Below are 23,597 nucleotides of genomic sequence, written 5' to 3' on the forward strand. Positions count from 1 at the left end.
GAGGGCCGAAGGGTGGACTGCCGGGGGGCGGTGACAGACCATGGATGACGACACAGACTGATGATAGACACGGGTCACACGGTCGCGGAGGCTGAGTGCGAGCACTGCAGTGAGCCCTGGTGGAGACCCGGGAGCCCTAATGGGCCGATCCCCGCAGCCAGGAGGGCTGAGACCCAGGCGTGGGGAGGTCAGGGCCCGCGGAAGCCCACGCTACAGTCTGTCTGAAGGCGGAGGAACCCCGCTCCCGGCCTTTGTGCATTCAGGCTTCAGCTGGCTGAGTGGGGCCCACGCCCCACAGACACCCAGGGTGTGGGGTAACCTCTGCACCTCGCGGCCCCTCAGGTGGGCGCATCGCGCCTGTGGAACCTCAGTGGTCACATCCGACTGTGGAGCCCAGCCTGGAAGGAGGCCGCGGCCGGTGAAGAGGTGCGGCCAGGGCCCAGAGGCTCCGCAGAGAAACCTCCACTTCCACCTCCACCGTCCCCACAGGCCAACTCTGCAAGGTGACCCAGCCCAGTGTAAAACAGGAGCGGGGCGGGGCGGGGCCAGCGGTGGGCGCTCACCTGCACGGGCCAGGCCTGGGTTCCATGCTCAGCACCACATAGAGACAGATGAAGAACCGCGCCCATCACAACTAAAAGTGAGCACTAAACACAAGGTGATGGAAGAGGGAGCGGAGGACTCTTGGGAGAAGGCAGGGGAGAAGATTGTTGGAAACCTGGAACACCGCCAGCCTGAGATGGGAGCTGGCGCCCTGCAAAGCTGGCCTCCGCCAAGTCAGGCGCCCACACGGGCCCAGGCTCTGGAGCCACGCTGTCACTCGGTGGGTGGCCCCGCGTAGCGGGCCTTCTCAGAAGGTGGCTGGCTCAGCGGCAGGCTGTGCAGGCCCTGGGCTCCGTCCCCAGCCCCAGAACCACCACAAAACCCTAGTGAACCTCATCACCACAAAGTACCCCAGGACAGGACGCAGGCCTGGAAGTCAGAAAATGGGGCTGCTGGGGGGCACTGAGGGGCACTGGGGGCTGCGGGGAAGCAGGCGTGGGCCCCACGGTGGCCCCGAGGCCCCGGGCCAGGGCTCCCGTCACCTGCTCCTGTTGACACTCTGTTTTGCTCTGTTTTATTTCATTCATTTCATTTTATTTCTGGGGTCAAACCCAGGGCCTCCCTGGGGTCAAGTGCCCACTCCCCGGCGAGCTCCACCCCCGCCCCTTGTCCCCATTTAGAAACCACGTCTGTGCCCACATTGCTCCCTGCATTTCCAGATGAGCCCAAGCACATGACAGGCCCGGCCCCCCAGCCTGTGCACAGGAAGCAGCTCTGCCGCTGGGCAGCTGGGAGGAGGGCTATTTTAAACCTGGAGAGTTGGACAGAGGCGTCCCGGCCGCCGCAGGCAGAGGCAGGAACTGGCCATCTGCTCCGAGGACAGTGGGAGCCACCGAGGCACAGGGTCTCAAGTCCTGTCCACACTGCGGCCAGCAGGGGGGCCTCTGTGTCCCAGCTGCGGCTCAGCCCAGGCCGGGGCTCCGGCTCTGCTGGCCGGGCCTGGCCACTGGGGCCACTCAGCTCTCTGCCTTCTTCACCTGCCCCGGAGTGGCCAAGTCACCCGGGGTCTCCAGCTTTGGGGGGCATGGTCCTCACAGCCATCCGGCTGGGCAGGGTGGGCAGGGCAGTGCCTGCTGGCCCCGGTGACCGGCAGGGCCCCAGCACACTTCCCATCTGCCATTCACTATGAATCAACAGCAAGGAAACCGCAGGTCGTCCCTCGGGGCTGGGCCTCCCTGGGCGTGCGCCCCTCGCAGCCTCTGCCAGCCCAGGGTGGGAGGGAGGGACCGTTGCTGACAGTGTCCCCTGGCCCTGGGCCCTGGGCATGACACTCACCCTCTCTGGGCCTTGCTACTGCCCCATCTGTGAAGGGTCCAGGGCCCCCACTTACGTGAAGCTGGGGGGTGCGTGAACCAAAACTTCCTAGGGCTCCTCAAAGGGGGTTTTGCACACACGGCGGCGGGGGGGGGGGGTCTGTGGACTGGAGAACCCCCTCCTGGGGTGGCTCTAGAAAGCAGCCCAGAACCCCACCCCCATCCTACTTCTAGAGCGGGGGATGGGGGTGGGGTGGGGGTGGGGCCAGGGAGGCCTTGAATTCTTGGTGGGAAGAACCCTGTGATCCCCAGATTCAATCCCCAGGCCTGGCCCCTCCAGATCCGGGGGTCACCCCTGCACCTCTTTAAACCCACACCCCCCGCCAGCACCTCCCAGAATGGGCCGCCATTCCCCAGGCTCCCATATCTTCATGGAATTGATTTCCTTCTTATTTTGGCACTGGGATTGGACCTGGGGGTGCTCCACCACTGGGCCACATCCCAGACCTTTTGATTTTGTTTTATCTGGTGTCACGAAGTTGCTGAGGTGGCCTCCAACTTGAGCGTCTCAGCCCCCGGAGTCGCTGGAGTTCCAGGGGTGGCCACGGCTGGCCAGGCTCCTGGTGCCCTGGGTGCCCTGGGTGCCCAGCGCCATGCCTCGGCACCGCGGGCTGGTAAACGGGCCGCCCCCATGGTCTGCCCCGGGCTGGGGGTGAGCTCCCTGGGGTCCGCAGTCCAGGCTGGGTGTCCGCGGCCCGGGGCCTCGGGTTCCTCAGCTGTGGGACGCGCATGGCCGCTGGTGGCGCCTGGCCTGCCGTGGGGAAGTCCCCAGGAGCAGAGGGCAGGGGGCCACTGGGCGGGGGCCCTGGGCAGCCAGAGGAGCCCGCCCGCCGCGGTGGGCTGCGGTTCCGGGGTTCCGGCGGGCCCGCGCCCTGCGCCCGCGCGGCCGCCAACCTGTCGCGCCGCCCGGGCAGGTCGAGGGGGCGGGCGCCGCGCCTCCGCCTCCCGGCCCCGCCCGCCCGCTCCCAGCACTGGCCTCGTGCGCGGCTCCCCGCGGGCCGCAGGGACGTCCGTCGGGCCCGGCGACGAGCAGCCCGCCGCCCCGAGCGCCGCTGGGTGCCCTGCGCGGCGGCCGGGGCGATGCGCCTGGTGCCCGCTGAGGCCCCGCAGCATGGCCCGGTCGCTGGCCTGGAGCTGCTGCCCCTGGTGCCTGACGGAGGAGGAGAAGACGGCCGCGCGGATCGACCAGGAGATCAACAAGATCCTCCTGGAGCAGAAGAGGCAGGACCGCGGGGAGCTGAAGCTGCTGCTGCTGGGTGAGCGCCGCGGGGAGGCCGGCGGCGGGGAGGCTGGCGAGGCCGGGGCGGAGGCCGGGGCGGAGGCCGCGGCCGTCCCGGGCCAGACCGTGCCACAGCCCGGGCACCGGGCGGAAAAGCCGAGCTCTCGAGAGGTCCGCGGCAGCCCCGCGCCCAGGCTCGGCAGGGCACCGGCGAGGGCAGACCCACCACGCCCTGCCCGCCTGTGTCATGGCACGGGAATGAGGATGAGCCCAGGTGCACAACCCGCCCGGCCGGCCGTAGGGAGGGGCCGCCGGCCTCCTCCTCCACCTCCGAGGCCAGGCTCGCCTTGTTGCTTGGCACCGCTGCCCTGGAAGGAGGGCTTGTCCAGGGGTGTCCTGGGCCAGGACCGCAGGACTAGGTGGCGGGCAGTTCATTCATCCACTGGAGACTGATTTATCGAGCCGGGTGGCAGGAGGGAAGCAGGTCTGCCTGGCCTCTGCCGGGCAGCGAGGAGCACCCATTCATGGGGTAAACCCCGCGACAGAAACTTCCGGCAAGAAGCTTAGTACAAAACCAGACAGGGCAAGGAAGTGGGGGCGCGGGCAGTTGGAGTTGGTGGTGGCCAGGGTTCTGAGGCTCCAAGAGTCTGAACTCTGAGGCCTCAGGGCCCTTGTCTCTGCTCCCTGGACTGTCCCCTGCTCAGAGGACCCCAGGTTTGGAGGGTCACCTGGGTCCCCCCGAGTCCTGGGCTGGGACTGGAAGTCAGGACTTCTGAACTCACGTGTGGCTGACCTGGGCAAAAAGGCTGGCCACCCACTGTGGGGCCACGTTCTCCCGCCCCGTGGGAAGAGGCCGCCCCGGGAGGGGAGAGAGGAACAGAGTGGGCAGGCAGGCTGGGGTGGCACCTTCATGGGGAGTCCTTCCAACCCTGGCCTCCACCCCCCGATGAACTACCGCAGTTTTCCCTGCTCCCTTCTGGTGTGGCCCGGAATCCAGACTCGGGCACCCCCCGCCCAGGTGCACTCTGGTACTTTCCGGTGACTCTTTGGGGGCAGTGTCTGACTTCCTCGATGAGCATTTCCTTTTCTCCTTGATGTTTGGCGGCACGAAGAGAGACACCACCTGAGCCTGCGAGGTGTCTGATCAAGGCTCTGATCATCGCTGGGCACGGTGGCACACCTGTGACCCTGAGGGCCTGGGTGGTGGGGCAGGAGGGTCCCAAGTTTGAGGCCTGCCTCAGGATAAAATGAGACGTGCTGGGGATGTGGCCCTGAGCAGAGCGGTCCTGGGTTCCATCCCCAGCTCTGTCTCTGTGACTCGGGGACTGTGATAGATGCCATCTCTGTGTGACGTCATCCACTGGAGCCCTGACGCCCACCCCAGAGGACGTCCGTGTCATTATTCATTATTCCTGGGGGCCTTCTGGGCATCGACTAATCCTTGAGGGAGCTCTGGCCCTTGGAGTCTTTCAAAGACTGTCCATTCCCCTGCGTCCTCCGTGTGTGGCGACGCGCTCCTGCTGCCTGTAGGATCCATAGTGATGCCCCTGCACCCTCGGTGCTGGACAGTCTCTGCCCCCGCCCCTGGACCTGCAGGCAGGGGCTCCTGGGTTTCAGAGAGCTGTCTGCAGCGTCCGGGCTCCTCCTTCCCGCCGCAGGGCCGCCGCGCGCTCGGCCCCCTTCCCCCAGCGTCCACTCCCGGCAGGCCTCCGCCCGAGCACCCTGGGAGAGGTCTCCCACCCCTGCCCTGAGGGCCACCGTCCTGTGGCCTCTCCTCTGACCCTCTTCCAGACTCGTCCTCACTTGTGGGGGCCTCACGGCTCATCTCTCCAGTTACCCGGTGGACACGGGCGCAGCCCACAGCTGTCCGCCCCGGTGGAGGGTGAGCCCTGCAGGGCAGGATGAATCGGGATGGCTCCTGACTCGGAGGATCTTCCCAGGGGTCGTGTGACGTCTTCCTGGAGCGCAGGGCGCTCCGCCAGCCACACACCAGGAAGCCCCTCTGCCGGCCCCCGCTGATGCTTGTCCCCACCCCCCGCCTGGGGGCTGCCTCCACACCCCCCTGAAAACAGGAATCGAATCTAAAAGTGACGCTTTCTCCTGGCGATGACTGATCCTTTTGAGGAAGTTGGCCAAGTGCTGGGTGGAGGTGAGACGGTCCCCAACCGTGGGGAGAGGAGGAGCCACTGTCCACAGGGCCGCGAGGCGGAGGCCAGGGAGGTGGACCCAGTGGTGGCCGTCTGCACTCCTCACCGCTCTGCCGTCCCTCAGGAGGAGGAGAGCCACAAACCCCAGTGACAGAGAGGGACACTGAGGCCCAGCAGCAAGTCTGGGCGGGAGCCAGGCCGCGTGGCCAGCCCCCTGCCCGCTTTCCGCAGGCCTGGCTCCCCGGCTCCCCAGGCCCGCGAGTGCCCCGTGACTCCGGGGCTCGGCACCCGCCATGACAGCTGCTCTCGCAGCCTGGGCCCTCAGGTGCCCTAGGGCAGACCCCACCTCTGCCCGGGAGGACGGTGACAGGCGGCAAAGGCAGGGTCCCCTGGCTACAGTCCATCCGCAAGTCCCAGAGCCCGCGTTGTGAGCCGCCAACGATTGTCATGGTCATCATGGTGATTTTTGCCTTTGATGAAACTCGGGAGGTTGACGTCCACGGCACCTCCACAGCAGGGCCTGCTCCCGCGGGATGGCCGCTAGCGTGTGCCTCTGGGGACCAGGTAGAGGAGAGAGGTCGAAGCCCGTCCCCTGCTGCAGGCCTCGACGCGGCTCCCAGGGGACTGCCTGGCGGCCCAGTGTGCATGGAAATGTCTTGTCACCACCCGGTGACACGCTGGCCCAGGGTCTGGTTTCCTCCTGTTTCCTCGCTGTGTGGTCCTGGGCGCGTCACCTGAGCTCTCTGATCCCCTGAGAGTGGAAAACAGAGGGAGTCTGAGGAATGAGGAGGACCCGCGGGGCCTCTGCTGGGGCCTCACACCCGCTGCCGTGAGCGCGAGGACATGACAGTCAGGACAGGGCCAGGCTCGACAGAAGCGGGTTCAGTTAGAACCCTGGGTCCTGGGGCTGGGCGCAGCTCACACAAGGCGCCTGCCTGCCCGCCCTCGGGGCCCAGCTCTGCACTGACCGGGGAGCTGGGCGGCCAGCAGACCTAGGGCCGTGCCCTGCCCAGCTGAGACTCATTTCCCCGTGAGAAGAGGCCAAGCAGCAGCCTCTCCTGGTGAGGCTGGGGCAGGACGGTGCTCAGGAGCCCACGGCCATCTCTGCCAGCCCCGCGGGGTGCAGGCGTCTCCCCACGGCCGCGCCTCCGTCCACTGCAGGAGCCCTCGGGGGTCTCCCCCCAGCTGCAGGGAGTCCTGGCCTGAGCCGCAGTGGCCCCCGAGGCCCACGCTGGGAGGTCCCCAGAGCTTCAGGGGGGACCTGCGCCGTTGCCTGGGAGCCTTGGCTTGTTTTTAAGGTGATTTCTTTTGTCACCTTTGTTTGTCGCCGTGGACGGGCAGCCCTTATTGTCTGTGTCTCTGTGCGGAGCGGAGGGTCCGACCTGCTGGCCCGCGCCCCGCCGGGACCTCTTACGTGGCTTGATTTTAGATGTGACCCCCTCCAGCCCCCCGTGGCACCTTGCAGACCCCCTGCCCTGGCCACAGGGGTGGGGCGGGGTCACGCGGCACGTCTCGGTGTCCGCTGGCTGGACTGCAGGCCTCCGGACGTCCCCCCACAAACCTTCCCTGCTCCGGGCCTCACCTGGCGCTCGGGCCCCTTCTCTCCCGACTTTTTACTGAGAAATAACTTCATGCCCTGGAGGTCGCCCCTGGGTTCTCCTGTGCAGGGCCACGTCGCGCCCCATTTCCTGTACTACTCGCGGTCTCTGCCACGCTCACACACACGTGCACACACGCTCACACACATGTTTACACACACGTGCACACATGCTCACACACACATGCACACACGCTCACACACGTGCACACACGCTCACACACACATGCACACATGCTCACACACATGCTCACACACGTGCACACATGCTCACACACACATGCACACACGCTCACACACGTGCACACACGCTCACACACGTGCACACACGCTCTCACACACGTTCACACACATGTTCACACACGTGCACACATGCTCACACACGTTTACACACACGTGCACACACGTTTACACACACGTGCACACACACTCACACACACGTGCACACACGCTCACACACATGCTCACACACGTGCACACATGCTCACACACACGTGCACACATGCGCACGCACAGTAACGAGGGGCGGGTGGAGCCTCCCTCCCCGTTCCTTCCTCCGTGGTCTTGTGGGCCGTGGACTCTGGGCTCAGAGCATCCTCCTGCCCCTGCCTCCTGTGCCCCAGGGGACGTCCCGCTGAGCGCATTGCCAGGTGGCTTCGGTGGGTGCCCGTTCGCACACACCAAGGCGGTACAGGTCGGTCGCGCCACGTGGCCTCTTGGGCCATCGAGACACGCTGTAAGCATGAGAGGCGGAGGTCACTGCCGCGAACCCCGCGGTGGTCCACGCTGAGCCTTCTCTGGATGAGTGGCGTGGGCTCTAAAACAACGATCCAGAGTGAAGTATGGACCTCGGGCGGGGGCCGTGCCGGTCGTGCCGGACTCCCAGAGACTCTGGGGGCTGAGGCGGGAGGATCTGAGTTCCAGGCCAGCCTGGGAAACTTAGCAAGACCCGAAGCAACTTGCTGAGACCCTGCCTCAAACTGGACTCGGGCTCGGGACGTGGGTTGGCAGCAGAGCAGCCTGCATCAGTCCCCAGGACCAGGAAAGTCTCCTAGATTCAGGGTGTGAGCCGGCCACATGGCCACCAGGCACCACTTCAAGTGCCACGTGCCACAGTGACCGCAAGCCACATGCCCTGCTTCCTCCCGCCTGGCATTACCAGCATGGCTGTGACAGCAGGAAGGCACCCAGCTCTGTTGTCACCAGGCGATGGGAAGTCAGCTCCACCCCGACGGCGTCCCTGACTGACCTGGGGGGCTCTGTTCGGGGACAGGCGCGGGAGCTGCGTGTGTTCAGACCGTGCGTGAGCACACACGACACACTCACCACCCTCACTGCGTGTGGACTGCGCGATGGCGTCTGCCCTTGGCCCCACCAGTGGGAAGGCCTGTGGCCGAGCGGCCTGGTGGCTGAGTGGCCCTGGCAGAGTTGACTGGCACACGCCTGGTTTCCCTGAGCCGCGCAGCTGAGCTGCCGGCTGACTCCTGCCCCACCGAAGCCTCGGGGATCCGAGTCCCTCTGGGAACCAGGACCCAGCACCATGGCTGGGGTCGGTGATGGGCAGGGCCGCCCTCGGCCCGCCTGCACCCATGCCCACTCTGCCAGCCGTCCCGACTCCCCAGGTATGTCCTCCTCGGTGGGAGAGATGTTGTCTTGGACACCAGGGAGGCTCAGAGGCCAGGTGGCCGCCACCCGCCCGCACAGATGCGGAGGGAGCTGCCGGGCGCCTGGCGGGCAGCGGGTGGTGGTCCGCCGGCTCCTGGTTCCCCTTTCTGGCCTGGCCACCCTTCCCTTTTCACGGCTTGTCCCAGTTCCTCCCGAGTTAACTGCCTCCCTCCCGGGCCAGGCACAGGACTTGGTCCCCACTCCCCGTGCCCAGGACGGCCCCGGTCAGCGTACCCCAGGGCCCGGTGGCCAGCTCCTGCCCTGCCTCCCTCCAGGCTCAGAGGCTTTGCAGAGAAGGACAAGCAGAGGGCCGTCTTGGCGTCAGCCTTGGACATAGGCCGGGCCGTGGCCTGGGCATCGGTGGCCCAGTGGAGTGGTCACAGGCCAGGGCCAGCTGTGCAGGTGCAGCCTGGCGGGCAGGGAGGGCCCGAGCCTTCCTCCGAGCCGCCTTCAAGTTGTGCCGGGAGCTTTGCAAGGCCTGTGCCCTGCTCCTGTCTGCAGGCATGGCCACCCAGCACGTCCCCCTCTCCCCAGCTGCCCGGGGGCAGCTTGGAGCCCATCACTGCCCACCTGGACTAGCACGGTCACCTCCACCTGGTCTCTGGCTCCAGGCCCGCCCCACCCCCGGGATCTGTCCTCCCTGCAGAGGGTGCCTTTGAGCACCCGAACCAGGCCTCTCCCTCCTCTGCCCACAGCCCTCCATGGCTCCCACCTCCCTCGGGGTCCAAGCCCAGGTCCTCCCACAGCCCCGGACCCTGCCCAGCCACACCGCTCCCTGCTGTGCCTCCAACCTGCCAGTCCCCTCCAACCCCAGGGCCTTTGCATGGCTCTGCCTCTGCCCAGAAGGCTCTTCTTCCTGGTCTTGGCACAAGAGGGACTGCCCTGGCCTCAGACCCCGACCTGCAGGTCACCTCTGCTGGGAGTCTTCCCGAGCCCCTCGCAGCCCTCACATCACTGGACCTGTGGGTCCTGGTTTATTTCCTCCTGGGAGTCTCCCTCCCTGAATGATCCTAGCCCACAGTCCTGATGCAAAGCACTTCTGTGGCTCGTCACGAGCCAGGCCAGCGGTGACTCGTCTGCCCCACCAGGCCCCTGGCCCCTGCGGCTCCGTGCCGGGCAGACTCTGCTCCTGCTGGGCTGTGGCTGCATCCCTTCCCACACCCATCGTGAGGCTGGACGGGGCTCCGGGGTGCAGCCCTCGCCCAGCACGCGGCCCTGGGTTCCAGCCTCAGCACCACACAGAGATGGATCGGTAGAATAAGGGTGTGGTGTCCAACTGAAAAACCAACGTGTTTTAAAACTGCGTCGTGAACGCGGAGATGCGATGTTCACGTGATTTTCACGCGACGTGAACTACTGTTTCGACTCGGTCTTTTTACAATGCGGGAACTGCAACCCCAACAAGAGTCGGAATTGGAGAAAACCACACTGAGTGCGTAAACTGGCCAGCCACGCGCAGTAGGCAATTGGCTGGACCTGCGGGCCGCAGGGTGCTGACCCCTGTGGGGAGACTGGACGGTGGATTCTGCAGCCCCCACACCACTTCCCCGGGGGGAGGCCGGGGCTCGGCGTCACCGGCCCAGGGCACACAGCGAGGGTGAGGTCCAGCGTCCGGCTGGCTGCCCGGTGCCCTGTGGCAGGGGCTGAGCGCTGGTTCTGTGGGTGTCCCCAGGTCCTGGCGAGAGCGGCAAGAGCACCTTCATCAAGCAGATGCGCATCATCCACGGCAACGGCTACTCGGAGGAGGAGCGCCGGGGCTTCCGGCCGCTGGTCTACCAGAACATCTTTGTGTCCATGCAGGCCCTGATCGAGGCCATGGGCAGGCTGCAGATCCCCTTCAGCAGGCCCGAGAGCGAGGTGAGCCCCCGAGGCAGGGCGCACCCCCAGACCAGGTGGGGAGCCCACCAGACCCTGAGAGGCCTGGGCTGAGCTGGTGTCCCCGTCTGTGTCACGAAACGAGTCTGAAATCTGAAAAGCTCTGAGCTTTGACTCCAGTCCTGTCCCAGGTGAGTGGTGGTGCCCTGGGGGGCCGGGACCTCAGGGACTTAGGACTCCCGAAACCAGGCGTGGAGCCGCACCTGCCCCCAGTGACTGGGAGGCCCAGGCCGGAGGACCGCAGGCTCCAGGCCAGCCTCAGCGACCCAGCCAGGCCCTGTCTCAGAATCAGACAAAAGCCCCATCGAGGCACAAAAACGTCCACGGTTTAAAAAGCCAGGACAGGACTCCAGGCAGCAGCCGAGTGGGCCACCGCCCCGGGGGGAGCAGGGCGGGCAGCAGGCCTGTCGCCAGAGGCCCCTTCCCCAGTCACCTCCTGGGAGGACAGGCCCCGTCCGTCTCCCCGGGTGGCCTGTGGGGACCAGGCGGTCACTTGGCCTCGCCTGCTGGGCCCGTGTGCACTGTGAGAGGCGTGGCCCTGTGGCCATCCCATTCGCTGGACGTCGGGTTATCTCGGGAGATATGGGAAGTCTGTCGCTCTGATGGGTGGGTGGCTCCGGGAGCCGGTCCCCTGGGCAGGCTGGTCCCCCAGCCCTTTATTCCCTGGGAGAGTGACGAGGGGGGGTGACTCTGGCTCCCCTGGGCCCCCCCTCCATGGCGTGTGGCCCGTGGCTCGGGGCTGCTGTGGGCAGGGGCACCCATCTCGGGGCTGGGGACTGAACAAGAGGAAGGTGAAGGGGCTGGGCAGTCCCCAGTGACCTGGGACCCCACCTCCACACTTCCAGCACCTGCCCAAGCCCAGGCGGGGACCCCCCTCCAGCTCCTGGGCCCCGGGGTGCAGGGGTCCTGGTGTGGCTTGCGTCTCCTTGTGGCAAGCTCACTGCTGGCTTGCGTCTCCTTATGGCACGAGAAGCGGGCACCTGCCCCGTGGCTTTGGATGCTGGGGACAGCCCTCGGCCTCCCGCGTCCCCCTCCCCCCGAGCCGCTATGCCTTCTGCCCGTGTTCCGCTTCACGCCCTCTTCAAAGCCCTTTCCTCCCTGACCTGTGACCCATCCTGCGTGTCCTGGACCCCAGAGCGTCCGCCCTCCCTCTGTTGTCAAGGTGTCTGCGGGACAGAGCCTTCCTCCCCGTGAGTCCAGTGTCTCCATCTCTTCTGGCCAGTCCTGTTGGTGTGCGTCGGTGTCCACCTGGGCCTGTGGGGAGACCCCGTTCCTGCCCATCTCTCGGTCCGGCTCCGCTGTCCGCTTCTGGCTCGACTTTCCACGGGGGTCGGTCGTGCAGCGCGTGAGGCGGGCGGCAATTTCCCTGTCCCTTCTGTCCTGTGGGCGTCCGGCTGTCACCATGCCGAGGACACGGTCCTCCCTTGACTGACGTCAGCCCCGGTGCCGCCATGAGTCGGGGCCGCGGGTGCTCGGGGCTGGGTCCCTGTCTGTTCTCTGGCTCTGCTGACCTGCCCTTCAGTGCACACGCCTGTCCCCCACGGAGGCCCCTCCCAGGGCCGCTCTGCGGCTGGGCTGCTCCTACTCCTCGTGTGTGTCAGAAACAATGTGCCTCCTCTCTCTGCCACACACACACACACACACACACCCCACTACCTTTCTGGGACTCTGATCAGGACTGCATCGAATGCACATCAGTCGATGGAGAGCCAACGACCTGTGAATACCAGGCCTCCCAATCCACGAACGTGGCGCATCCTCCGTCTATCGAGGTCTTTTTTTTTTTTTGGTGTCAGGGACTGAACCCAGGGGCACTCACCACTGAGCCACACCCCAGCCCGTTTTTATATTTTATTTAGGGACAGGGCCTGGCGGAGTTGCTGAGGCTGAGGCTGGCTTTGAACTCCTGATCCTCCGGCCTCAGCCTCCTGAGCCACTGGGATGACAGGCGTGGCCACCGGGCCCAGCTTGAGCTTAGAACTTCTAAGACCCCTCCCCCCGTGTCTCTCTCCAGCACCACGCCAGCCTGGTCATGAGCCAGGATCCCTACAAGGTGACCGCGTTCGAGCAGCGCTGTGCGGTGGCCGTGCAGTACTTGTGGCAGGATGCTGGCGTCCAGGCCTGCTATGAGCGCCGGCGTGAGTTCCACCTGCTGGACTCGGCAGTGTAGTGAGTCTGGGGTGGCAGGCCATGGGCGTGGGGGGCTGGGGGCAGGGAGAGTCAGAGGAGCAGCCCCCGTGGACCCAGGCCAGGGGCCGGCCCCCCCCAGAGCTGGGCAGTGCAGGCCAGCGTGGGTGGCCCCCCAACAGGGCGACATTCTCCCTGGGGCGGTTCTGCTCCTGAGGTGACACCGCACGCCCAGGGTGAGGGGCTGGGGGCCCTGTCCTCGCGTTCACGCGCCTCCTGGGGCTGTGTCCTGGGGCTGAACAGCCAAGGGACAGGCTGCAACACGGGCCGCGGGCTCTGGTCCCACAGCTACCTGTCCCACCTGGAGCGCATCACCGAGGACGGCTACATCCCCACGGCGCAGGACGTCCTGCGGAGCCGCATGCCCACCACTGGCATCAACGAGTACTGCTTCTCCGTGCAGAAGACCAAACTGCGGTCAGTGCCCAACTTGCAGGGACCCCCAGCTGGCCTGCGGAGGGCTCCTGCAGAGGGGACAAGGAGCTGGTCCCTGGGGAGTGAAGAGCAGCTTGGGCTCCCAGCCTCCAAGGGGGTGACCCCTCCAGCCCCTGTGCGGTCAGGACTGGGGCCTGGAGGGGCCTGGGCGAGGCCCCAGGGCCCCAGGAGAGGTGTCCTGGAGGAGGGACACTGGTGTGGGGTATTGAAGGACGGATAGGAGTTTACTGGTCCCCACCCTCAGGGGCTGCCAGGGAAGAGAAAACAGAGGCCGTGTGGTCAGGGCTAGGCCAGAGGGATGACCTCAAGGCTTGGGGAGCTCGGGGGTATCTCTGGTCAATATCAGGAGAAGACGAGAGGTCGGGGTAAGGCCGGAGGCAGGAGATGAGAAAGAGGCCGGAAGGGTAGGTGAGGCCGGGACAGTGGCTGGCACAGGAGGACCGAGACTTGCTGCAGAGGCAGGACAGGCAGACTAGGCAAGTGTGGGAACTGGAACAGGAAGTAGGACCACTGCCTGGGAGCTCCTGTCACAGTCACAGTGGAGCCAACGGGGTAGGGGTGACGAGGTAAGACCATGAAGCCACAGGGGTTGAGTTTCAGGGACCTGGGCACATCTGGAAGTGGCTGGATGAAGGCCTGAGCTGAAGAGAGTGAGGGGCCAGGGCAGGACGTCATTGCTGGGGTCGTCCAGCAATGGCGGCCAATGAAAGGGTCAAGGGGAGGAGCGCGAGTCTTCTGCCGTTTTGCTCAGCCCAGGGTCAAGAGCAGAAGGTGGCAATGTGGGTGAAAGGTTGGAAAGGTGCAAGGAGGTGGACGGTGGATGGATGGTGGGGTGGTGGGTGGTGGGTGGATGGATGGTGGGTAGATGGATGGTGTTTGGTGGGTGGATAGTGGATGGTGGATGGTGGGTGGATAGTGGATGGTGGGTGGATGGTGGGTGGATGGTGGATGGTGGGTGGATGGTGGGTGGATGGATGGTGTTTGGTGGGTGGATGGATGGTGGATGGTGGGTGGATGGATGGTGGATTGTGGGTAGATGGATGGTGGATTATGGGTGGATGGTGGATGGATGGTGGATGGTGGGTGGATGGTGGATGGTGGATGGATGATTGATGGTGGGTGGGTGGTGGGTGGGTCGTGAGTGGGTGGTGGATGGATGATCGATGGTGGGTGGATGGTGGATTGTGGATGGATGGTGGATGGTGGGTGGGTGGTGGATGGTGGGTGGGTGGTGGATGGTGGGTGGGCCGTGGGTGGATGGTGGATGGTGGGTGGATGGTTGGGATGGATGGTGGATGGTGGGTGGTGGATGGTGGGTGGGTGGTGGGTGGGTGGTGGATGGTGGGTGGATGGTGGATGGTGGATGGTGGGTGGTGGATGGTGGGTGGATGGTGGATGGATGGTGGATGGTGGATGGATGATTGATGGTGGGTGGGTGGTGGATGGTGGGTGGGCCGTGGGTGGGTGGTGGATGGTGGGTGGGTGGTGGATGGTGGGTGGGTGGTGGATGGTGGGTGGGCCGTGGGTGGGTGGTGGATGGTGGGTGGGTAGATATTCAGCATTGGGGTTGGCGCTGTGCGTACAGAGGACGGGTCAGTCAAGGAGACGTGGGATGCTCTCAGGCCGTTGAGAGAGCTAATGAACAGAGTGAAGGCCAGTGGGAAGGGGCCCAGGAGGGGAGGTGACACCTGTAGTGACGCCCGGGCAAGTCGCCGACCCCTGTTGGTCTGCAGAGGCCCGTGCCCAAGCACTGTCCCTTAATCCTGCTCTGGGATGGTGCGTGAGGGACTCTGAGGCGGGTCAGGTGTCAAGTGACACAGTGCCCACTGCGGTCCAGCTGCTGGGTGTCCAGCCTTGATGTCCCCTCTGGTCCGGGGGGCAGGTCCCTGCTCTCCCTCAGGCCTCTGGCTGGGCTCTGCGAGGCCTGCGCTCTGGCATTTCCTGAGTGACGGTTGCATCCCCCGGGAAATGACATGCAGATTGCTATCAGTGACCCACTTTCAGAGCAGAGGGAACAGGAAGAGGGGAGGGGAGGGCTTTGTTGTGGTGTGCAGGGCGGGGGACAGACAGGACAGTTTGTCTGGGGAACCCTCACTGGACACCCCACGGCCAGCCAGAACTCAGTCTGTGGGCCCATTCCATTGTCCTGGGGTCACGTGACCACCTCCCCCATGTCACCCAGCCAGAGCCAGGTGGATCCAGGGCTCTCGCTGACGTGGGCAAAAGCAGTAGCCCCTGGCCATGGACACTGGGGACAGCCTGTCCCATCCCGAGCCTCCTTGCCTCCTGTAAAGCCGGTGGAGGCGGCTCCCTGCCCAGGGGGCGCGTGTGGCTCCCCAGCGGCGTCCACACTGGCGCGAATCCTGACCGGGCTGTGCCGAGGAGTGCCTGGTGCGGGGGGCTGGGACGTCCCTAGCCGGGCCGAGCGCTGACGGAGGCGCTGGGTCCCTGCAGGATCGTGGATGTCGGTGGCCAGAAGTCGGAGCGTAAGAAGTGGATCCACTGCTTCGAGAACGTGATGGCGCTGATCTACCTGGCCTCGCTGAGCGAGTACGACCAGTGCCTGGAGGAGAACAGCCAGGAGGTGGGCCCCAGACCTGCACACCAAGGGGGACTGCACACATGGGGGGACCTGCACGTGGGGGACGTGCACACAAGGGGGTCCTGCACAACCAGGGGACATGCACACACGGGGGGACCTGCACACACAGGGGACCTGCACACATGAGGGGACCTGCACACCAAGGGGGACTGCACACATAGGGGGACCTGCACGTGGGGGACGTGCAGACAAGGGGGGCCTGCACAACCAGGGGACATGCACAACCAGGGGACATGCACACACGGGGGGACCTGCACACACAGAGGACCTGCACACATGAGGGGACCTGCACACCAAGGGGGACTGCACACATGGGGGGACCTGCACGTGGGGGACGTGCACACATGGGGGGCCTGCACAACCAGGGGACATGCACAACCAGGGGACATGCACACATGGGGGACTTGCACACGGGGACCTGCATAACCAGGGGACATGCACATACGGGGGGAACCTGCACACACAGGGGACCTGCACACATGAGGGGACCTGCACAACCAGGGGACCTGCATACACGGGGGACCTGCACAACCAGGGGACATGCACAACCAGGGGACATGCACACATGGGGGACCTGCACACGGGGACCTGCATAACCAGGGGACCTACACACACGGGAGGACCTGCACAACCAGGGGACATGCACACACGGGCGGACCTGCACAACCAGGGGACATGCACATACGGGGGGACCTGCACAACCAGGGGACATGCACACACGGGGCGACCTGCACAACCAGGGGACATGCACAACCAGGGGACATGCACACATGGGGGACCTGCACACGGGGACCTGCATAACCAGGGGACCTACACACACGGGAGGACCTGCACAACCAGGGGACATGCACACACGGGGGGACCTGCACAACCAGGGGACATGCACACACGGGGGGACCTGCACAACCAGGGGACATGCACACACAGGGACCTGCACAACCAGGGGACATGCACACACGGGGGGACCTTCAGAACCAGGGGACATGCACACATGGGGGGACCTGCACAACCAGGGGACCTGCACACACGGGGGGAACCTGCACACACAGGGGACCTGCACACATGAGGGGACCTGCACAACCAGGGGACATGCACAACCAGGGGACATGCACACATGGGGGACCTGCACACAGGGACCTGCATAACCAGGGGACCTACACACACGGGAGGACCTGCACAACCAGGGGACATGCACACACGGGCGGACCTGCACAACCAGGGGACATGCACACACGGGGGGACCTGCACAACCAGGGGACATGCACACACGGGGGGACCTGCACAACCAGGGGACATGCACACACGGGGGGACCTGCACAACCAGGGGACATGCACACACGGGGGGACCTGCACAACCAGGGGACATGCACACACAGGGACCTGCACAACCAGGGGACATGCACACACGGGGGGACCTTCACAACCAGGGGACATGCACACATGGGGGGACCTGCACAACCAGGGGACCTGCACAGGGGGACCTGCACACGGGGGGACGTGCACACCAAGGGGGACTACACAACCAGGGGACATGCACACGGGGGACCTGCACACACGGGGGACGTGCACACGGGGAACCTGCACACGGGAAACCTGCACACTTGGGTGGACCTGCACACGGGGGGACCTGCACACGGGGACCTGCACACGGGGACCTGCACACACGAGGGACCTGTACATGGGGACCTGCACACACGGGGGACCTGCACACACGGGAACCTGCACATGGGGACCTGCACATGGGGAACCTGCACACACGGGGGACCTGCACACATGGGGGACCTGCACACATGGGAACCTGCACACGGGGACCTGCACACGGGGACCTGCACACGGGGGACCTGCACACAGGAACCTGCACACACGAGGGACCTGCACATGGGGACCTGCACACACGGGGGACCTGCACACAGGAATCTGCACACACGGGGGACTGCACACATGGGGGACCTGCACACACGGGAACCTGCACACGGGGACCTGCACACACGGGAAGACCTGCACACACGGGGGGACCTGCACACATGGGGGACCTGCACACGGGAACCTGCACACACGGGGGACCTGCACACGGGGACCTGCACACAGGGGACCTGCACACACGGGAATCTGCACACAGGGGACCTGCACACACGGGGGACCTGCACACGGGGACCTGCACAGACGGGGGACATGCACACGGGGACTTGCACACACGGGGGACCTGCACACACGGGGGACTTGCACACACGGGGGACCTGCACACACGGGGGACCTGCACACGGGGACCTGCACACGAGGGACGTGCACACGGGGACCTGCACACGGGAACCTGCACACACGGGGGACCTGCACACGGGGACCTGCACACACGGGGACCTGCACACACGGGGGACCTGCACATGGGGGACCTGCACACACGGGGGACCTGCACACACGGGGGAACCTGCACACACGGGAACCTGCACACATGGGGACCTGCACATGGGGGACGTGCACACAGGAACCTGCACACACGGGGGACCTGCACATGGGGACCTGCACATACGGGGGACCTGCACACACGGGGGACTGCACACGGGGGGACCTGCACACACACACCAGGGACCTGCACACACGGGAATCTGCACACGGGGACCTGCACACGGGGGACCTGCACACAGGAATCTGCACACACGGGGGACTGCACACGGGGGACCTGCACACACGGGGACCTGCACACGGGGGACATGCACACACGGGGGACCTGCACATGGGGGACCTGCACACACGGGGGACCTGCACACGGGAACCTGCACACACGGGGGACCTGCACACATGGGGACCTGCACACAGGGGACTTGCACACACGGCGGACCTGCACACGGGGACCTGCACACACGGGGGACCTGCACACACGGGGGACCTGCACACGGGGGACCTGCACACACAGGGGGACCTGCACACGGGGGGACCTGCACACGGGGGACCTGCACACACGGGGGGCCTGCACACGGGGACCTGCACATGGGAACCTGCACACACGGGGGGCCTGCACACGGGGACCTGCACATGGGAACCTGCACACATGGGGGGCCTGCACACACAGGGGACCTGCACATGGGAACCTGCACACATGGGGGGCCTGCACACACGGGGGACCTGCACATGGGAACCTGCACACACAGGGGGCCTGCACACACGGGGGACCTGCACACACGGGAACCTGCACACGGGGGACCTGCACACGGGGACCTGCACACACGAGGGGCCTGCACACGGGGACCTGCACATGGGGACCTGCACACACGGGGGGCCTGCACACACGGGGGACCTGCACACGGGGGACCTGCACACCGGGACCTGCACACGGGGGACCTGCACACACGGGGGACCTGCACACACGGGGGACCTGCACACGGGGACCTGCACACACGGGGGACCTGCACACACGGGAACCTGCACACGGGGGAACCTGCACACGGGGGACCTGCACACACGGGGGACCTGCACACACGGGGGGCCTGCACACACGGGGGACCTGCACACGGGGACCTGCACACACGGGAACCTGCACACACGGGAACCTGCACACAGGGGACCTGCACACGGGGGACCTGCACACACCGGGGACCTGCACACACGGGGGACCTGCACACGGGGACCTGCACACACGGGGGACCTGCACACGGGGACCTGCACATATGGGGACCTGCACTCGCAGCTCCCATGCCCGTGGGAGCCCCTTGCTCTGGGTGGCCCAGTGGATGCCTGGTGCGGCTTCGCCCTTCCCCCTGCCCTCTCGTGGCTGGACCTCTGCACCCTGACCTGACACTGCCTGAGGCACTCAGGAGGACCGTCCTGCCCAAGGTGGCCACACTGTGGCTCAGCACTATGCCTAGGCACACCCTCAGCAAGTCACACTGAGACCCAGGGACCTGCAGCCACGCACGCTCACTGGGGGTCCTGCGATCCCGGGACTGGGACCTGCCAGGCTGGCGCCCCTTCCACAGGGTGGCAGGGCCAGGTGCCGCAGGAGTGTCTCCCTGAGTGACAGCGGAGCAGGAGCCCTGGGTCACCTGGTCCCCTGGAGGCGGGTCGCAGGGGCTCAGCCCGGGAAGCTGAGGGTCAGGCGTTGGGACTCCCACTTTCAGAATGGGACAGAGCTATTTCAGGGCACGTGGACAGATGCCCCTCGGGTCCCGCCGTGTGGACTGTGCTGGGTCCTGGGGTCTCTCAACTCAAGCTGCCCAGAGGGGGGGCGTCAAAGATGGCTTAGTCCCCGCCGTCTGGGAGCAGGACGTGGGCCCAGGTGTGGGCAGGGCTGGCTCCTGATGCTGCGGGGAGCGTGGGGAGCCCCCAGGTGGTGGATGGCCACGTACATCTCCGTTGTCACCAGCGTCCTCCCCCGAGCACCGGTGACATGGGATCAGGACCCCCCATGACCTCATCTACAGGAATTCCCTGTAATGGCCCTATGAGGTGGACACAGGCGCTGGGAGGACACTGCTCGGCCTGGCACAGCCCCGCCAGGCCTCCCCGCCCCCGGCCCCCTCCCCGGGCCAGGGTCCGAGGCCACCAGCTGCCTTCGCCCCTGCAGAACCGCATGAAGGAGAGCCTGGCGCTGTTCGGCACCATCCTGGAGCTGCCCTGGTTCCGGAGCACCTCGGTCATCCTCTTCCTCAACAAGACGGACATCCTGGAGGAGAAGATCCCCTCCTCCCACCTGGCCACCTACTTCCCCAGCTTCCAGGGTGAGTGACTCCACAGCCCCCGGGGCCGCAGCAGGACCCGACCGAGTCCTGACCGGAGCCGCCCGCTGCCCGACCTCTGAGCCTGAGTCCCCCCCTCGGCGGGGGCTCCAGAGGACAGGCCCACGCCAGAGGCAGCTGGCAGAAAGGAGTTCTAGTGACGTCACCTACTTGTTATTTCTGTGGTGTGGGGTGGACCCAGGGCCTCTGCATGCCAGGCCCAGGCGACGCCCCCCGGCCCGGGCGCCTCAGCTCTCGTGGGCGCTTTCCACGGCCTGCCCGGACGTGCACGGCTGGCTACGCGGGTGGAGGGTCAGAGGTCAGGCCTGGCAGGAGCAGGGCACCCGCCGGCTCCTTCCCCGAGCACCACACCAGGTCGGGGGCGAGGGCGGGTCACCTGTTTAGTGACGAGGGCCCAACCGTCCACAGGCCGCCCTCTCCATCGGCCATTTCACTTGGCTCCTGGGTTCGTGGGTCAAGCTCTGGGGAGAGCTGAGCTGGGCTGTTTGTCCCGACCCACAAGGCACCGCCGAGGAACAGCTCCAGGAAGGCCTCCCGGCGGGCGCTGGACCTGTCCTCGCGGCCTCCCCTGGCGGCCCCTGCCTGCCTGCTCCCCTGTCCCCACCATGCTGCACCCGGATCCAGCTCGTGGCCGCCTGTGGACGGGGCTCCCCCGCAGGATGGCTGAGGCAGGTTCGCAGACGGCGCCCAGGCGTGGGCTGCCCAAGGAGACCGGGCTCAGACGGCCGGGATGGCCCTCGTCCCACGCTGTCACCCAGCATGTCACGCCAGTGAGCCCCGGCTCAAAAGGAGGGGCCCGGCGTACCCAGAGATGCAGGACGAATGGGTGGCCCTCTTGGAGACGAGCCGTCTTCATGTCCTCGGCCCACTGTGACCGAGGACAGCAAAGGCTGCGTGCGGTCACCCTGTCTGTCTGCCCAGCAGTTTCGGGAGCTGAGGCAGGGGGATGGCCAGCCTGGGCCACTTGGCGAGACCCTCTGGGTATAAACAGGGATACGTGCGGGCTGCAGCTCCGTCCCCACCAACAGCCTCAGGCCACAAAACGGGGGGTTCCAGAGCTCAGTGGACCCTGCCCACGAGGCCTGGGGCGGAGTCAGGGTGTGGCCCGCTGCCCCGCGGCCTCCCGGGGGCGCCCCCTCGCTGTTCCTCGTCCACAGACGCAGGCTCCATGGCTGTGCCCCCGTGGCACGGCCACCTCCTCACCACCTGCGTCTCCACTTGCCACAGGGCCACCAACCACTGGCCTTAGGGTCACCCTCGTCAGTCTGACCCCATTTCGTTTAAATAATTGCATCTGATGATACTCCGCTCCCCAGAGTCCACTCTCTCAGGTCCAGGAGGACACAGAGTTTGAGGGACACTATCTCACCCCAAGTCACAGTGAGCCCCAGTAGAAGAGGCTCGCAGGGCCTGCCTGGCAGCAGGTCAGAGGTCCACGAACATGACCTCTGAGGGGTTGCCGGGGTTGCCCCCGGCCCTGCTGCCACGGAGCCCCGCGGCCAGTCTCTGCCGGTCACACCCACAAGGTCGAGGGTCTGGGAGGCTGAGGCCAGGTGGGGGACAGTGGCCTGGACGCCCTCCGCTCTTCCCAGCTGAGCCCGAGGGTCTGTTTGGCCTCGGGAGGGTGGGAGCAGGGGAGGGGATGGTTTCAGGGACTTCTTCGGTGGCCAGAGCACGTCACCAGCTGCTGGCCCCTCACCATGGAGGGCCGCCTGAGGGGAGTTCTCGGCCGGGCGCCCTTTGTCCTCATCTGGAAGCCCAGTGTAGGGGACCAGACACGGGAGGCCGAGGCTCAGGACAGCGGCCACCTGCTGACAGGCAGCGTGGGTCAGCGGGAGGCGGGACTTGAACCCAGGACGGACGTGAGGACCTGGAGCTGGAGCCCCAGCCACTCTGGCACCCGGGGAGGCGCGTCTGGAGTGCGGGGCCCTCCGTGACGGCCTCCTTGTCTCTGCCCCGCGAGGCCCTGACCGCCCCAGCTGGCGGAGATCGGGGACTGACCCATTGGCAGCTGGGTAGCCACCGCAGCACAGGGGGCCCTGGGGCAGCCCGCGTCACGCTGTGCTTTCCACCCTGCGTCCCCAGCCCCGAGGTGCCCGTCCAGGGGTGGCCCCGGCTGACGGAGGTCCCTCCGTCCCTTGGCCTCGGCAGCTCCGGGATCCCGAACCCCCACCCCCGGTGCAGCCCAGAGTCCCAGGACCGAGTCCCACTGCCCCCTCCCATCACGGGTCCTGGTGAGCCTTCCCGCGGGGCTCTGGGCTGGGCCGGGTCACCTGGCCAGCGATGCCCACAGAGGGGGCCCTGCCTGATGCCCCCGCCTCCCTCCCAGGCCCCCGGCAGGACGCGGAGGCGGCCAAGAGGTTCATCCTGGACATGTACACGGGCATGTACGCCAGCTGTGTGGACGGCCCCGAGGGCAGCAAGCGAGGCCCGCGCTCCCGCCGCCTCTTCAGCCACTACACGTGCGCCACGGACACGCAGAACATCCGCAAGGTCTTCAAGGACGTGCGGGACTCGGTGCTGGCCCGCTACCTGGATGAGATCAACCTGCTGTGACCACCCCTGGCAGGCGGTGGGCAGTGGAGATGGACCCCAGATGCCCGTCGCTCCGGCCCAGAGCCAGGAGGCAGAAGGCCCTCATGCGAGGGACTGGAGGGACGGACGGCCCACCACTGCCCTCTCTCCTCTGCCCCTCGCCTGGTCAGCCGTCCCCGCCGACCTCCTGGACTCCAGCTACGTCCTTGGAAAGGGAGGAACAACATGGCCTCGGGGGTGGGGGTGCCAGGGGGGGGAAGGTGAGGCCCTGGTGGGAGGCTGCGTGGGAGGCCTCTGGCCCCGTCACTGGGTGACTCTGTGAGGGAAAGGAGCCGTCCTTCGGGGTGGGCTCTGGCGCCCTCTGGTGGAAGCAGGAGGAATCCCCGCAGATGGCGCTCACCCAGGACAGGTGGCCGGTCAGGGGCCTCCCGGCGGCCACCACAGAGCCCCCTTCCAGAGCCCCAGGCCCACGGCGTCCTGCCCCGGTGTGCAGAGGAGGAACCCGAGGCCCCAGGTCCCTCTCCTGCTCCAAACAGCCTCTGTATTTATTCCCCGCGTCCACCGGCCCCCCACGGGGTAGACATTAAAGAAAGCACCTGAGGTCGGGGCTTCCTGGGGTGTGTCCACAGCCTCCTGCCCTCCCCATCCCCCTTCAGCGACCCGCCCAGGTGCCATGGCGGCAAGGGCCT

General features: G+C 66.3%; 1 protein-coding gene across 1 annotated transcript; it reads left to right on the forward strand.

Annotated features, from left to right (window-relative positions):
• Positions 1-2,907: 2,907 nt before the first annotated feature.
• On the forward strand, positions 2,908-23,508 carry Gna15 (G protein subunit alpha 15). Its single transcript, XM_078028425.1, has 7 exons — positions 2,908-3,172; positions 10,217-10,401; positions 12,434-12,588; positions 12,895-13,023; positions 15,496-15,625; positions 20,202-20,355; positions 22,703-23,508. The coding sequence occupies exons 1-7, from the start codon at positions 3,028-3,030 to the stop codon at positions 22,927-22,929; spliced, it is 1,125 nt and encodes a 374-aa protein (XP_077884551.1). The 5' UTR covers positions 2,908-3,027; the 3' UTR covers positions 22,930-23,508.
• Positions 23,509-23,597: the final 89 nt, after the last annotated feature.

This window comes from Ictidomys tridecemlineatus, chromosome 2, assembly GCF_052094955.1.
Source record: "Ictidomys tridecemlineatus isolate mIctTri1 chromosome 2, mIctTri1.hap1, whole genome shotgun sequence".
Lineage (NCBI taxonomy): Eukaryota > Metazoa > Chordata > Mammalia > Rodentia > Sciuridae > Ictidomys > Ictidomys tridecemlineatus.

Bases quoted from the DNA above. Each gene is read 5' to 3' on its own strand.
- Gna15 (XM_078028425.1), top strand. From the start codon at position 3,028: ATGGCCCGGTCGCTGGCCTGGAGCTGCTGCCCCTGGTGCCTGACGGAG. The intron at 12,589-12,894 runs GTGAGTCTGGGG...CTGGTCCCACAG, and splicing joins CTGCTGGACTCGGCAGTGTA to CTACCTGTCCCACCTGGAGC. The intron at 15,626-20,201 runs GTGGGCCCCAGA...TCGCCCCTGCAG, and splicing joins TGGAGGAGAACAGCCAGGAG to AACCGCATGAAGGAGAGCCT.